This window comes from Lutra lutra, chromosome 16 (assembly GCF_902655055.1).
Source record: "Lutra lutra chromosome 16, mLutLut1.2, whole genome shotgun sequence".
NCBI lineage: Eukaryota > Metazoa > Chordata > Mammalia > Carnivora > Mustelidae > Lutra > Lutra lutra.
The window spans coordinates 33,561,111-33,578,864 of NC_062293.1; the positions used below are offsets into that span (position 1 = coordinate 33,561,111).

The 17,754-nt window shown below is 37.3% G+C and overlaps 1 protein-coding gene across 1 annotated transcript in view; it reads right to left on the minus strand.

The window, feature by feature from the left end:
- Nucleotides 1–17,754, minus strand: part of SKA2 (spindle and kinetochore associated complex subunit 2) — a 38,965-nt gene that overhangs the window by 12,417 nt on the left and 8,794 nt on the right. Inside the window, 1 exon segment of the mRNA XM_047708956.1 lies at nt 7,392–7,437. Within this exon segment, the coding sequence (XP_047564912.1) occupies nt 7,392–7,437 (46 nt within the window).

Consider the following 17,754-nt stretch of genomic DNA (forward strand, 5'->3'; position numbering starts at 1 on the left):
CTGAGTGAAATAAGTCAGGCAGAAAAAGTCAATTATCGTATGGTTTCACTCACTTGTGGAGCATAAGGAATAACATGGAGGACATTAGGAGAAGGAAAGGAAAAGTGAATTGGGGGAAATTGGAGGGGCAGATGAACCATGAGAGACTGTGGACTCTGAGAATCAAACTGAGCATTTGGGAAAGGTGGGGTAGGGGGATGGGTGAGCCTGGTGGTAGGTATTAAGGTCACATATTGCATGGAACACTGGGTGTGGTGCATAAACAATGAATCTTGGAACACTGAAAAAAATTTTTTTTAAAAAGAGCAAAATTCAGGATTACAAAGAGCAACAGAAAAAAATAAAAATAATAAATAAAATCTTTAAAAAATACGATGAAATAAAAAAAGAAAAGAAAAACCAATACGTGAGCAAAAAGCTCAACACAGTTAAGTCTTTTAAAAGAAATAAAAGGAAACATGCCATTAGTTGTATTATAAATTTAAAAGACCTACAGGAAAAATGCTCATAAAAGCAAATAAAATTATCTTTCTACAAGTGAAGAACACAGTAACAGAAGCTTGTAATTTACTGTATCTTTATATCTGATTCTATGTAAAATTGTTGACTTTTATGCAGAACTTCTGACAGACTCAAAATCACAGTATAATAAAGATAAACAGCTAAACAAAATTATATGTATGTATGTGAATATGAATATACACACACAGACACATCATAGTGGTTGGTACACAGCAATGTTCACTGAGCATTTATTGCCACTATCATCATGTAGCGCTATTAGAAGTTAGTATAAGTGGTTTATTTTCCTGTTCCTTGGTGTTTATATATATATTTTATATATATATAAAATCATTAGGGGGCGCCTGGGTGGGTCAGTGGGTTAAGCCTCTGCCTTCGGCTCAGGTCATGATCTCAGGGTCCTGGGATTGAGTCCCGCATCGGGCTCTCTGCTCTGCGGGGAGCCTGCTTCCTCCTCTCTCTCTCTGCCTGCCTCTCTGCCTACTTGTGATCTCTGTCTGTCAAATAAATAAATAAAATCTTTAAAAAAAATAAAATAAAATAAAATAATTAGAACTATGTCAGTGAAATCTACAAACATTAAGATCATGGTTTTCTTCCTAAATGTCACACACAATAAAGGGAGTTACTGGATAAATATTTTAAGTGTTTGAAGTTAAAGTTCTTCAAAACTTGACAGAGAATTACCATATGATCTAGCAATTCCACCTCTAGGTATATATATATATTGAAGAACTGAAAACAAGGACTCAAAAAGATAAACGTATACCAGGTATGTAAAAACATAATACGCAGAAGATGGAAGCAACCCAACTGTTCACTGACAGGCAAATGGATTTTAAGAATGAGATATCAATAGATAGATAGATATCATGGAATATTATTCAGCCTTAAAAAGGAGGGAAATTATGATACACGCTACACCATGGATGAACATTGAGGACATTACATTAAATGAAATAACCCAGCCACAAAAGAACAGATATATGACTCCACTTAGATGAAGTACCTAGAGTAGTCAAGTTCCTACAGAAGAGAGTAGAATGATGGTTGCCAGGGATTGAAGGGAGTGGGGAATGGAGGGTTATTGTTTAATGGGGGCAGAATTTCAGTTTGGAAAGATGAAAAAGTTCTGGAGATGGTCATGATGGTTCTATAACAACGTGAAATTAATTAATTACTATAACTGAATTTTAATTAATTAATTAATATAATTAATATATTAATAGTAATTAATATAACTGAACTGTGTACTCAAAAATGGTTAAAATGATACATTTCATGTCACATATATTTTACAATGGGAAAACAAAGAATGTAAAATACTACAACTGCTTTGGAAAGCAATTAGGCAGTTCCTCAAAATATTAAACACAGAGTTGCTATATGGCCAGCAATTCTACTCTTGGGTATAAAACCAAGAAATGAAACGAAATGTCTACACAAAAACTTGTATATGAATGTTTATAGTAGCATTATCAAAAGAGCCAAAAGGAAGAAACAACCAAACTATTAACTGATGAATAAGAAAATATAGCATAGCCATACCATATTATTCAGCTATAAAAAGGAATGAAGTGGGGTGGCTCATTCAGTTAAGTGTCTTAACTCTTGATTTCAGCTCAGGTCCTGACTCAGGGTCTTGAGTTCAGGTGCCACAGTGGGCTCCACCCTGGGCATGAGTCTACTTACAAAAAAAAAAAAGGAATGAAGTACTGATTCATACTAGAACATGGATGAACCTTTAAAACATTCTAGTGAAAAAAGCAAGACATAAAAGGCCACATATAGGGAATAGGGATGCCGAGGTGGCTCAATTGGTTAAACATGCCTTCAGTTCAGGTCATGATCCCAAAGCCCTGGGATCAAGTCCTGCATCGGGCTCCTTGCTCGGCCAGGAGTCTACTTCTCCCTCTGCCTGCTGCTCTCCCTGCTTGTGTGCTCACTCACTCGCTTGCTCTGACTGACAAATAAATAAAACCTTTTTTTTTCAAAGGCCACATATTGTGATTCCATTTATATGGCATGTTCAGACAGCAAATCTATAGAGACTGTACAGACAGAAAGTAGATGGTGGTTATGGCTGCACAACTGTGAATCTAAAAACCATAGAACTGTACATTTTTTTTAAAGATTTTATTTATTTATTTGACAGACAGAGATCACAAGTAGGCAGAGAGGCAGGCAGAGAGAGGAGGAAGCAGGCTCCCCGCTGAGCAGAGAACCCGATGTGGGGCTCGATCCCAGGACCCTGGGATCATAACCTGAGCCGAAGGCAGAGGCTTTAACCCGCTGAGCCACCCAGGCACCCCAGAACTGTACATTTTTAAAGGGTGAATTTCATGGTATGTAAATTATAGCTCAATAAAGCAGTTTTTTTAAAGGAAACTTGTATAAGAGAAGAATAACTGAAAGTAGAACAAAGATGAGGGATAGAAGGTGGAGGAAAAGTGGAAGCACCACATGAAATGTTTTCTACTTAGTACCTGAAAAATATTGACTCAGATGAGTCCTGTGGATAGTCATTAGGCAATATCATTGGACCAAATTGGTTGGTTGATCTTCAGTCAAAGAAAAAAAGAGGAAAAGACAAAGAAAAAGTCAACACACTTAAGGAGCTAAAACAGTTCAAACTATACTCCCAAAGAACTCTAGGATTAGAATCTAACAGTAAAATCTGAACATTCACAATGATTTCCCAATTTTATGTAAAATGTTATTTTAAGACTACTATGAAAAATTATATACTAAAAAATTGGACAACCCAAAAGAAATGGATAAATTTCTAGAATTTTCTACTCTTCCAAAACTGAATCAGGAAGAAATAGAAAAGCTGAACAGACTGACTACTAGCAATGAAACTGAATCAGTAATCAAAAAATTCTCACTGGGGCGCCTGGGTTGGTGTAGTTGATTAAGTGTCCAACTCTTGGTTTCAGCTTAGGTCATGATCTCAGGGTCATTACATGGAGCCCTGTGTCAAGCTCCATGCTCAGCATGGAATCTGCTTAAGACTCTCTTATCCGTGGAGCAGCTGAGTGGCTCATTCGGTTGAGAATCCAACTCAATTTCAGCTCAGGTCATGGTATCGGGGTCATGGGATCCAGCTGCATGTCAGGCTCCATACTCAGCAGTGAGGAGTCTGCTTGAGATTCTTTCTCTCCCTCTGTCCCTCCCCCTGCACTCGTTCTCTCTCTCTCCCTCAAATAAATAAAATTTAAAAAAAAAGACTCTCTCCCTCTCCTGCCCTCATTTTCTCTCTCTAATAAATAAATAAATCTTAAAAATAAATAAAAAACTCCCACCAAAGTCCAGGACCAGATGGATTTACAGGTGAATGCTACCAAATATTTAAAGAGTTAATACCTATTCTCCTCAAACTATTCCCAAAAAACAGAAGAAGAAGGAAAACTTCTAAATATATTCTACAAGGCAAAATCTACCTTGATACCAAAACCAAACAACAAAAAAAAAACCACTACAGGGCAATATCCCTGAAGAACATAGATGGAAAAATCCTCAACAATGTATCAAAAACCACATTCAAAACTATATTAAAAGGATTATTCACCAATCAAATAGTATTTATCCCAGGGATTCAAGGATGGTTCAATAATTGCAAATGAATCAATGTCATATATCAAATTAACTAAATAGGAAAAGGAAAAAAATCCTATCTCAATGTTACAGAAAAAGCGTATTACAAAATTCACCATCCATTCATGATAAAAACTCTCAACAAAATGAGTTTAAAGAGAACATAGCTCAATATAAAAGACCACATATGACAAACCCACAGCTAACATCTAACAGCTAAAAACTGAGAGCTTTTCCTCTAAGCTCAGAAACAAGACAAGGATGTTCATCCAATCTTGCCACGTTTATACAACATAGTACTGGAAGTCCTAACCACAGCAATCAGACAACAAAAAGAAATAAAAGGCATCCAAATTGGAAGAAGTAAAACTGCCATTATTTGCAAATGACATATTATACATTCCAAAAAACTACTGGAATAAGTTAATTCAACAAAGTTAAAGGACACAAAATTAATAAAGAGAAATCTATTGCATTTCTATCTACTAATAATGAAATAGCAGAAAGAGAAATAAGAAAACAATTCCAGGGGCACCTGGGTGGCTCAGTGGGTTAAGCATCCTACTCATGATTTCAGCTCAGGTCATGATCTCATGGATTATGAGACTGACATACAAACAGCCAACAGACACATGAAAAGATGCTCAGTATGGCTAATCATCAGAGACATGCAAATCAAAACTGCAGCAAGACAACACCTTATACCTGTCAAATTGGTGAGAATCAAAAGGACAAGAGGGGCACCCGAGTGGCTTAGTCGGTTAAGGGTCTGGCTTCAACTCAGGTCATGATCCCAGAGTCCTAGAATCAAGCCTCAGGCCAGGTTCCCTGATCAGCAGGAGAGTCTGCTTCTCCCTCTCCCTCTGCTTCCAACCCCACTTGTGCTCACTCTCTCTCAAATAAATAAATAAATAAATAAAACCTTATAAAGAAAAGAAAGACAAGAAATAACAAGTGTTTATGTGGAAGTAGAGAAAAAGGAACCTTCATGCACTGCTGGTAGAAATGCAAATTGGTGCAACCACTGTGGAAAACAGCATGGAGGTTCCTCAAAAAAATTGAAAATAGAAATACCATATGATCCAGTAATTCCACTAGTACTGGGTATTTACCCAAAGAAAATAAACAGACACACAAGAAAACAAAAACACTCTTTGTGAAAAGATGTATGCACACCTATGTTTATTATAGCATTACTTACAACAGCCAAGATGTAGAAGCAACCTAAATGCCCAATGATAGATAAATAGGTAAAGAAAATGTGGTATATATGTACAATGTAATATTAGTCAACCATAAAAAAAGAATGAGATCTTGTCATTTGGAACAACATGGCTGGACCTAGAGGGTATTATACTAAATGAAATAAGTAAGACATAGAAAAATAAACACCATATGATTTTGCTTATATGTAGAATCTAAAAAACAAACAAACAAAAAACCCCAAATGAACAAACAAAGCAGAAACAGAATGAGAACAAACTGGTAGTTGCCTAGGAGAGGGGGATGAGAGGATAAGCAAAAAGGACAATGGGAGTACATGGTACAGGCTTCTAGTTACAGAATGAAAAAATCATGGGATGAAATGTACAGCATAGTAAATATAGTCAATGATATTGCCACGGTAATGTTATAGTGTTGTATGGTGAGATATGGTAAAGCTACAGTTACGGTGAAAATAACATAATGTATAGAGTTGTCCAATCATTATATTGTACACCTGAAACTACGGTAACATTATCTATCAACTATACTTCCAGTAAAGACAATGTCATTCAAAAGAAATGAAATCTTGCCATTTGCAACGACGTGGATGGACCTAGAGGGTATTATGCTGAGCCAAATAAGTCAATCAGAGAAAGACAATTATCATATGATCTCCCTGATATGATCTCCCCGGCAACATGGGGGGTTTGGGAGGTAGGGAAGGAAAAAATGAAACAAGATGGGATCGAGAGACTCTTAATCTCACAAAACAAACTGAGAATTAACAGGGGAGAAGGGGGTATGGAGAGGGTGGTTGGGTTATGGACATTGGGGAGGGTATGTGCTATGGTGAGTGCTGTGAAGTGTGTAAGCCTGACGATTCACAGACCTGTACCCCTGAGGCTAATAATACATTATATGTTAATTAAAAAAAAAAAGACAATGTCATTACAGGGGTGTGGGGGTGACGAGGGAACGACACATTATTTTAATTTGTACTTCTACCAAATCCAAAATAATTCTTAAGTACATAAAAATTTTCTTAAAACTATGATATTTATCTGCTGTCAAAGATTAACATTAATGCTATAAGTAGTCAATTACTATTAACGACAATGCTTAAAAACTGTTTGCTTTAAACAAAATTGTTAGGGTTCCTGAGTGGCTCAGTCAATTAAACGTCCAACTCTTGATTTTGGCACAAGTCATGATCTTCGGGTGATGGGATCAAGCCCCGTGTGGGGCTCCATGCTAAGCAGAGAGTCTGCTTAAGGTTCTCTGTCCTCTTACTCTCTCTCTCTCTGCCCTTCCCCCAGTTCTCTCTCTTAAATAAATAAAAATATCTTTTAAAAAAATTGCTTTGATCTCCATGGGCATGTGTACATGTAGTTATAATTTTATGGAACATAAATGGAGTTAATATTTCAATCAATCTAGAGTTAGAATAACTAAGTATATAATTTTATGCAAAAATCACAGTTCATGTAACAAATTTATAGTGTATCATTGTCTTCCTCAGAAAATATCATGACTATCATAGTTTCTCCCTTCTTATTTAACAAACCACTCTATAGGTATCTATATTCTCTCAGATTTCAGAGGCTGCCATAGTGGTTTATACCTCTGAATTCAATAATTCTTTTTTTTTTTAAGATTTTATTTATTTTTTTGACAGAGAGAGATCACAAGTAGGCAGAAAGGCAGGCAGAGAGAGAAGAAGGGAAGCAGGCTTCCTGCTGAGCAGAGAGCCCGATGTGGGACTCGATCCCAGGACCCTGAGATCATGACCTGAGCCGAAGGCAGCGGCTTAACCCACTGAGCCACCCAGGTGCCCTGAATTCAATAATTCTTGATTAAGCATTAAAAAAAAAAGTAGCCACACATTTCCTTGACTACAGGTATAATCTCTTGTATGCTGTGACCAAGCTTCTAAACATGAAAATATTTTAGGATTCTGTAAATTTAGTACTTAATAATTTAACTTATAATATACTACTATTAAAAATACTATCATAAAATCTTTTAATAAAATTATCTGTTAAAAATAGATTTCTTTTGCAGATTACCTTGCCTGCTGTAACAGGATGATTAGTCTTGATTTCATATTCCAGCCTGTATTGAATGTAATCCAGATCAGAGTCAGCTTTCTGGAACTAAAGATCAGCACAAATAATTTTTTTGTGAACCAAAAGACATATTAATAAACATGATACTGTTAACTATTCTTCTTTTTTCCTCTTTTTTTTTAGTATTTCAATAAGAAATACACTAATTTTGTAAATATGGAAATAGAAAAGTATATAAAACCTCCATCATCTATAATACCTGTGCTCTATTAAAAATTTAAAAACTAGTTAACATTTTGAAAATGCATTTAAATGTTGAAAATGTTTCTCTATGCATCTTTCTTAGATTTAGAACCAAAATTAAGACACCAAGCAACTACTGTCACGTATTAATACAAGAACTAACAATGGTTTCCAAAATTCCCAGGGTTGATACACTCATCACTGAGGCAGCGTTTTTCTTTGGTAGGAAATGTCCAAGCTAAAACACAAAACAAATTTGTTTTCAGGGATACCTGCAATTTTACCATTATCTGCAACTCCATTAAACAGTGAACTACAAGTATTTGTCACATAGACCAAAATTACAGACCTTAAAGAGACAGGAATTATACAAGGAAAGCTACATACAGTACAAGAGTAGCAATCTAAATTACCCCAGTTTACTGAACCTGGGTCCCAGCCTGGGACCTTGATGTGCAGTAAACCCCAAACAGAGAATGGAATACTCTGTGATTACCAAAATTCTATCTTTATAACCAAAAACTTTTGGAATAGAAGAAGAAGAAAAAGAGACAGTTTTTATTTTTAAATTTTTTTCTAAGAATCTGTAGCTGATTTGCATTTCTAACAGCAGAGTTGCCATAAACCAGAAAAATATATTAGTTCTTAATTTAAAACAGCACCTCAAAACAAATGGTACTTAAAATGTCTTTCAGAAAAGGGAAGCTGGGTGGCTGAGTCGGTTGAGTGCTCAACTCTTGGTTTCAGCCCAGGTCATGAACTGAGTGTCATGGAATCCAACCCTGAGTGGGGCTCCAAAGTCAGCATAAATTCTCTCCCTCTTCCTCTGCCCCTACCCAAAATAAAATAAATAAATAAAATCTTTTTTAAAAAATGTTTTTCAAAAATGAAGGCTTTTCATTTGCTTATATAATTGTTAGATTAGATGCTATGATTAAACTATCCAATAATTAGATTTCATTAAGCAGACTAATAATAACTATATATAGGGGTGCCTGATTGGCTCAGTTGGGTAACTGCCTGATTTCCACTCAGGTCATGATCCTGGGGTCCTGGGATCAAGCCCCATCTCGGGCTCCCTGCTCAGCAGGGGAGTCTGCTTCTCTGCTCCCCTCTGCTCCGGCTTGTGTGCACTCTGTCTCTCTCACTCACTCATTCTCTCCCTCTCTCAGATAAATAAAATCTTTTAAAAAAATTAAGGGGCACCTGGGTGGCTCAGTTGATTAAGCGTCTGCCTTCAGCTCAGGTCATGATCCCAGGGTCCTGGGATAGAGTCCCGCATTGGGCTCCTTGCTCAGTGGGGAGTCTGCTTCTCCCTCTACCTTTACCCCCTGCTCGTGATCTCTCTCTCTCAAATAAATAAAATCTTTAAAAAATATTTTTTTTAATAATTACCATATACGTACATGTATATATTTAAAGAAAATTCCTGGGGCACCTAGCTGGCTCAGTCAGTAGGGCACACAACTCTTGATCTCAAGGGCCCTAAGTTCAAGCCCTACATTGGGTGTGGAACCTACTTAAAAAAAATTTTTAGGGGCGCCTGGGTGGCCCAGTGGGTTAAAGCTTCTGCCTTCGGCTCAGGTCATGGTCCCAGGGTTGGGATCGAGCCCTGAATCGGGCTCTGTACTCAGCAGGGAGCCTGCTTCCCTTCCTCTCTTTCTCTGCCTGGCTCTCTGCCTACTTGTAATCTGTCAAATAAATAAATAAAATATTTTAAAAAAAATTTTTTAATTAAAAAATTTTAAAAAGGGGCGCCTGGGTGGCTCAGTGGGTTAAAGCCTCTGCCTTCAGCTCAGGTCATGATCCCAGGCTCATGGGATCAAGTGCCATCCACCTTGGGCTCCACACTCAGCCAGGAGTCTGGTGAGCTCTCTCCCTCTCCCTCTGCCCCTCCCACCCTAAAATAAATAAATCTTAAAAAAAAAAAAAAAAACTTTAAAAAATGGGCAAAAGAAGGGCATCTGTCTGGGTAGCTCAGTGAGTTAAGGGTCAGCTTTTGGCTCCGGTCATTGTCCCAGGGTCCTGGGATCAAGCCCCAAGTCAGGTTCCCTGATCAGCAAGGAGTCTGCTTCCCCTTCTCCCTCCACTCCCCCTGACCTCCACTCATGCTTGCTCTCTCTCTCTCTCTCAAACAAAATCTTAAAAAAAAAAAAAAATGGGCAGATGACATGAACAGACATTTCTCCAAGGAAGACATACAGATGGCAAACAGATACATGAAAATACACTCAACATCACTCATCATCAGGGAAATGCAAATCAAAACCACAATGAGACATCACTCCATACTTGTCAGAATGGCTAAAACAAAAAACTCAAGAAACAAGTGTTGGTGAAGATACAGAGAAAAAGGAACCCTTGTATTGGTGGGAATGCAAACTGGTGTAGCTGCTGTGGAAGACGGTATGAAGAATCCTCAAAAAGTTAAAAATAGAACTACCTTATGATCCAGTAATTGCACCACTGGGTGTCTATCCAAAGAATACAAAAACACTAATTCAAGAGAATACACACATCCCTATGTTTACTGCAGCATTATTTACAATAGCCAAACTATGGAAACAGGCCAAGTATCCATTGATAAACGAACTGATAAAGAATATGTGATATATGGGGTGCCTGGGTGGCTCAATCAGTTAAGCATCTGCATTAAGCTCAGGTCATGATCTCAGGGTTCTGGGATTGAGACCCAAATCAGGCTCCCTGCTCAGCAGGGAATCTGCTTTTCCCTCTCCCTCTGCCCCTCTTCCCTGCTTGTGCTTGCTTTCTTTTTCAAATAAATAAATAAAATCTTAAAAAAAAAAAAAAAGAGTGTGTAATAGGTAGATAGATAGAATGGAATATTATTTGGTTGGTCATGAAAAAAGAATGAAATCTTGGCATTTCCAACAACATGGACAGAGCTAAAGAGTATAATACTCAGTGAAATAAGTCAGTCAGAGAAAGAAAAATACCATGTAACTTCACTCATATGTGGAATTTAAGAAACAAAACAAACGAACAAAGGGAAAAAAGAGAGAGAGAGAAACCAAAAAACATAATTAGTGAGCAAATACACTGTTACCAGCGGGGAGCTGGAGGGGAGGGTATGGGTGAAATAGGTGAAGGGTATTAAGCGTACACTTTCATCCTGATGATCACTGAGTAATACAGAGAACTGCTGAATCACTGTATTTTACATCTGAAAGTAATATAAACCTGTATGTAAACTACGCTGAAATTTAAAAAAAAAAAAAAAACTCTGTTCTAGGAGCTCTTGTTTATGAAACAGAAATTCTTAAACCTGTGTGTGTGTTTTGAAAGATTTTATTTATTTATTTGAGAGAGAGAGAAAGAGCAAGCAGGGACAAAGAAGAAGACACAGATTCGCTGATGAGCAGGGAGCCCGAGGAGGGGCGCAATCCCAGGATCTGAACGAAGGCAGACACCCAACCAAATGAGACACCCAGGCAGCCCCCATGTGTGTTTTTTAACTTGATATTTTAACTCTGCTTAAAGTTTAACTACCATAATCCCAAAGACCATTTAACAATATCTTCTTTTCAAGATAGCTGTTTTAGCTATGGCTTCCTATAATACCTGGTGGTCCACAATGTATTAAAATCATCAAACAGTGTCAATAATAAGTGGTTCCTGCTTTTAAGTAACTTCTATTTTAGTAAGACACCAAAGAGTGTGCTTCCAATCAATGATATGATAGAATCAGCTAAATTTTCAAATATGTTTGTAAACCAGTTGTTAAACACAGGCATAACTAAAAATTACATAAATTTACCAGTAAACAAATTACTAAAAACAAATACTCAAAAATTTTAACTTCCTAATGATTTTGCTATTATATATCCTCTTGAGATCCACCACATGTATATAATGAAAATATTATATCATGTGCTACTGTGCATGTCTTCCCAACTTCACTTTCAATCACGCTAGAAGCTTGCAATTGGCCAAGGTAGAAATATTTACACCAAGGAAATTGGAAAATGCTAAATTCAGGATTTCCTACCTCCTCCTCCCCCTAGCTGCATTTATATGTACACTTCTGCTTTCAAAAGACGTTTTAAAATTCCATCCCCCATTAAGTAATGGGCCCACATTTCTATTGGAAAAATATTTCAGAAGATAAAACAAATTTTAAACAGACTTTCAAAAACAGGGGGAGAAGGAAATGGGGAATTATCATTTAATGGGCCCAGAGTTTGAGTATGGAAAGATAAAGAAGTTCTAGAAATGGGTGGTAGTTGTGGTTGTACAAGAATGTGAATGTACTTAATACCACTAAACTATAAACTTAAAATGGTAAATTTTCTTGGGGCGCCTGGGTGGCTCAGTGGGTTAAGCCACTGCCTTCGGCTCGGGTCATGATCCCAGGTCCTGGGTTCAAGCCCCACGTCGGGCTTTCTGCTCAGCAGGGAGCCTGCTTCCTCCTCTCTCTCTGCCTGCCTCTCTGCCTACTTGTGATTTCTCTCTGTCAAATAAATAAATAAAATCTTTAAAAAAAAATAAAATAAAATAAAATGGTAAATTTTCTTATATATATTTTATCACAAATACAGATTTAAAAAAACAAAGATGGGAAAAACAGCTTGAGATTAGAATGTAACTCTCTGTGAAGAACTGAACAGAACATTTCATGGTAATACACAGGGGAAGTATTTACTTATCAGTGAAGTCGATGGGCTCAGAAATCAGCAGGGACCAAAAAAATGCAATGTTGAAAAATAAATAAACAATCAAGATTTTCTGAGTCCCTTCATTGTATAAATGAAGAAATAGTCTAAGTGATTTGCCTCTAGTTCTATTTTCTTTTTTTATTTTCTTTCATTTATTTATCTAACAGAGATAGTGAGACGTAACACAAGCAGGAGGAGTGGGAGAGGGAGAATCAGGCTTCTCACCAAGCAGGAAGCCCGCGATTCAGGACTCCATCCCAGCACTCTGGGATCACAACCTGAGCAGAAGCCAGATGCTTAACGACTGAGCCACCCAGACACCCCTCTAGTTCCATTTTCATTACTATGTTTTTTATGCAGTTAGATGAAAGTCTATACATGTTACATAGGACATTAGAGCCAATAAAAGTCACATAGATAGGGGCAGGGAATGTAAAGACTTCGCTAAATTTTTTTTTAGTGTGTGTTTTTAAGTTTCAAATCTAATATCACTGGTTAGTCCATTAAAAAATTCCCTCTGGGGGCTCCTGGGTGGCTCAGTGGGTTAAAGCCTCTGCCTTCGGCCCGGGTCATGATCCCAGGGTCCTGGGATCGAGCCCCACGTCGGGCTGTCTGCTCTGCAGGGAGCCTGCTTCCTCTTCTCTCTCTCTCTCTGCCTGCCTCTCTGCCTACTTGTGATCTTTGTCTGTCAAATAAATAAATAAAATCTTAAAAAAAAAAAAATTCCCTCTGAACACAACCTGGTAGTATGGTCCAGAAAAAAAAAAAAAAGTAAAAGGATTGAGCTACTTGGTAGAAGTTCTAGCCCTGGTATCACTAACAAGTTATATGGCCTTAGGTAAGTCTTCCATCTCTCTGGGTCTCTTCTACTAAATGAGAGAGTTGGAAATCTAAGGTCCCTTTCAACACTAATATTCTAGTATTTCATAATACCACATATAAAACCAAGTTTAATTTATCAAAATGTTAAAATTTAGAAAAGATAAATTTCCTTCTCCTAAGATATTAAAATGACATTTAAATTTTGGATTTTAATATTATATTAAGAATTAGCTTCTACTATTTGTTTTCTCCCTAAACAAAGATGACTGTTGATTCAGTTTCAGCTATATAGTTTCTGCAACCTGCCCATTGTTCTTCCCAAACACCAAAACCCTATAAGCAATATTGCACTACTCAGAGCTATTTACACAGCAGAGACAATATCGATAGGGTTCTAGGATCTGGTCATAAACAGAAAATTTTTTAGTCACATGGTACAAAATTTGCTGACCAAGTACTAGAGTCTCCATAATTCATTAGCATCTGATTAAGTACACAAACCGATGTTGAAAAATTTCATTCACAGCCCTCCTCAGTTATAAATTTGCCTCTTAAAGCCTAGTTAACAGTGAGGTTGCTCTTTAATTAACTTTAGCTACCTATCTTATTTTTAGAAGCATTAGAATATTTAAAATAAAACTAGTGAATTTTTTTAGAGTTGGGGGGACAGAGGGAGAGCAAGAGAGAGAATCTTAAGCAGGCTCCATGCTCAGTGCTGAGCCCAACATGGCACTTGATCTCATGACCCTGTCATGACCTGAGCCATCAAGAGTCAGACACTTAACCAACTGAGCCACCCAGGCACCCCAAAACTAGTGAATTTTTTCAAAACCGAAGACATTCATATTTCAGAAGCCAGTTTTCTTCTAACTCAGTAAAAAGAATAAATGGAAACTTTTATACCCATCTTACAAGTGATAAATAAAATATGCAATTTAGCTAGGAAAAGTCCATTGAGATCAACATTAAAGCCCCCCAAACAGCCAAATTACATTCTGCCAACTGGACATCCTTGGAAACAGACTGGGACTGTAAGGAAGATACTACATAAACAGGAAAAGAAATAGTTTAGGAAATAATTTTGACTTTTAGAGTATGCTACATATTGCATAAACATATAATAATCTGTCTATTATACTAGTTTTTATTATAATCAGCTTAACGCTTTATACCACTCAACTATTTGGCAGCAAGGAGAAAAGAACTACAGACCAACTTAAAATTACTTCCTTTTAACAACCTACAGATTCTTACTGCCACAATAACACTCCCTTTCAAAAGAACCAGTGCTCTAAAAAAAGCAAACACATCCTTATGTGAGCGAGTTTGCCTCAACAGCATCAAACCACAAGAAAATGAAGAAATATGGCAATCTTTTTTTTTTAAAGATTTTATTTATTTATTTGACAGAGAGAGATCACAAGTAGGCAGAGAGGCAGGCAGAGAGAGAGGAAGGGAAGCAGGCTCCCCGCTGAGCAGAGAACCCGATGTGGGACTCGATCCCAGGACTCTGAGATCATGACCTGAGCTGAAGGCAGTGGCTTAACCCACTGAGCCACCCAGGTGCCCCGAAATATGGCAATCTTATTTATGGTGAGAGAAGTTGGTAGAGGTACATTCTAGACTTAGTAGCTAGGCTTAGAAATACATTTTCCATAGAAACATCATTTTAAGGGAAAACTTAATACTTCCAGATCTAGGTTAGCAATATTATCAACCAAAGAAACTAACACTTAACAAACCCCCCCCCCTTTCTTTATATTCCTCTCCCTCCAATGCAGATTTACAAACACCTTTATCTACTCTCATTTTATTTTGTTCACGGCTCTAGCTTACCATTTCACTTAGAATCATTTGTCTGCTTGATAGTGTCACCACTTGATTTCAAATGTTTTGCTTGTAAGAGCCCTGTCTTCCTTTTTATATCCCCTAGCTTTTAATATACAGCCTAATGCTCAATGACAAAAAGGAATAGATGAAAGAACATTCATTCCTTTGGAGAACAATCTGGGAACCCAAACACCCTCTAAAGCCTGTTTTAAGAAATATGAAGAGAAAAAAAAAAAAAAAAAAAAGAAAGTTCCCAAAAAGTTGAGGGCCACCACAAATGTATATACAATCACAATTGTTTTTTGTGTATTTCTACTGAAGGGCTGAACTATTATCTAGTCTCTTCCAGAAAGAACACATGTCAATGCATGTCTTGAGCAGATAAGCACTAATATGTACAAGCACAAGGTTGCACATGTTATTTCCAGCAAATAGCAACATCAAAGCAGAAGTGAGCAGAAGCTTCATCAGTTCCTAATCTGCAGGCTTTTATGAAACAATTATTAGCACAGTACACATAAGCAAGCCCCTGCCTGTAAAAGATTGCTTTTATCAGTTGAATGTAGTCTAACTTTTTAAAAGATTTCAGGACCCTAGATTATTTGTTAATTGTGCTATGGACACATAAAGGACTACAGGGAGAGATTTTCATAATATACTGAACAAACTTGGTTTAGAAAAAATAGGGGCACGTCGGTGGTCCAGTCAGTTAAGCATCCCACTCTTGGTTTTGGCGGAAGTCGTGATTTTGGTGCCATGGGATAGAGCCCCACATCACGTTCTGTGCACGGCACAGAGTCTACTTGAGACTCTCTCTCCCTCTCCCTCTGCCCCTCCCCATCATGCTCTCTTTCTCTTTCTCTAAAATAAATAAATAAATCTTTAAAAAAAAAAAAGTTAAATATATACCTGCAAAAAAAATCTAAAATATACAACATAGGTATAATACTCACAGAATTGTAGGGGGCTTTTTTCATCCATCTTCTAATTAAATTACATGTATGATAACTATTTAAAGCAAATTTTGTAAGTGTAAGTGTAAGTCACTCTTCAAGATCACTGGGGTTAGGGTACCTGGCTGGCGCAATCAGTGGGACATCTGTCTTTTGATCTCAGGGTTGTAGGTTCAAGCCCCATGTTGGGTACAGAGATAACTTAAAAATAAAATAAATATCAAAAAAATTTTTGGGGTGCCTGGGTGGCTCAGTGGGTTAAGCCGCTGCCTTCGGCTCAGGTCATGATCTCAGGGTCCTGGGATCGAGTCCCACATTGGGCTCTCTGCTCAGCAGGAAGCCTGCTTCCCTCTCTCTCTCTCTGCCTGCCTCTCCGTCTACTTGTGATCTCTCTCTGTCAAATAAATAAATAAAATCTTTAAAAAAAAAAAATTTTTTTAAAAAGGTCATTGGGGTTTCCCAATGCCTGTAGAATTAACTCTCTTAGTATAATTCTTCACAAGATGACATTAACATGTTCACCACAGATGCTTCACATTTTACACCTCAGCCACACTGAATTTCACTGTCCCAAATATGCCAGGCCTTTTTTTAAAATCACTGATCTTTAAAAGTGCCTGGCAAACAACACAGTTCAAACATTATATTGTGTAATATAGAGAGAATAATATATAGAGAGAATAGATTATAATATTGTATAATATGTGTATATAAAACACACATGATAAATCTTAAAATTATAATGTTAGAAAATGTCATCAATATGACAAAACAGCTACATTCCCAAATTACAGAGCACAAAATAGTGGACATACTTGAAACAAAAACTTAGTATAATCTTGAGAGAGTAGAAGTGTGGCAGCAATTCTTATTTACATATACACTGAAAAGGATATAAGATTAATGATGTGTGGTCACTCAATTTCAAATACTTTCAACTTCTGAAAAGCAGATATTCTTTTCTTCTTCTTTTTTTTTAAAGATTTTATTATTTATTTATTTATTTATTTATTTATTTATTTGTCAGAGAGAGAGAGAGAGAGAACACAAACAGGCAGAGCGGCAGGCAGAGGCAGAGAGAGAAGCAGGCTCCCCACTGAGCAAGGAGCCCGATGCGGGACTCGATCCCAGGACTCTGGGATCATGACCTGAGCCGAAGGCAGCGGCTTAACCAACTGAGCCACCCAGGCGTCCCTCTTTTCTTCTTTTTAAGATTTACTTATTTATTTTAGAGAAAGAAAGAGAGGGAGAGAGAAATCTAAGCCTATTCCAGGCAGAGTACAGAGCCCAACGCGGGGGTCAATCTCACAACCCTAAGATCATGACCTGAGAAGAAACGAAGAGTTGGACACTTAACCAACTGTGCTACTCAGGTGCCCCTGAATAGCAGATATTCTTAATAAGGGACCCATGAGCCCATGGGGGCAAAGGTATACAAATCCCTGCTTACTAGTTACCAAGTTAATGTATCTGTGTACATTTTTCTGGTGAGGTGGAACTCCTCTAAAGATTCATGGCATAAAGGGGGGGGGGGACGGGATTAAAAACCATCACCTTAAGAGAAATATAGATTCTGCCTTAGTGTCAATGACAAGGTAACAAAGATTGCCAAATAAACTTAACATCTGTACTCCTAGATGGAGCAGGGGGGGAAATGGAAAGTACAGTAAGTACCAAGAGATAGTCTGCTTTTTTGTCATTCAAAAGAAAAAAAAAGGTGTGATTGCTTTTGAAACCCAAATGCTAAGCATATGGCTGGGTACAGAAAAGGCAGATACTGTCCTCTCCTCATTCATTCATTCATTCATTCATTCATTTATATTCCTCTTTTACTAGCCT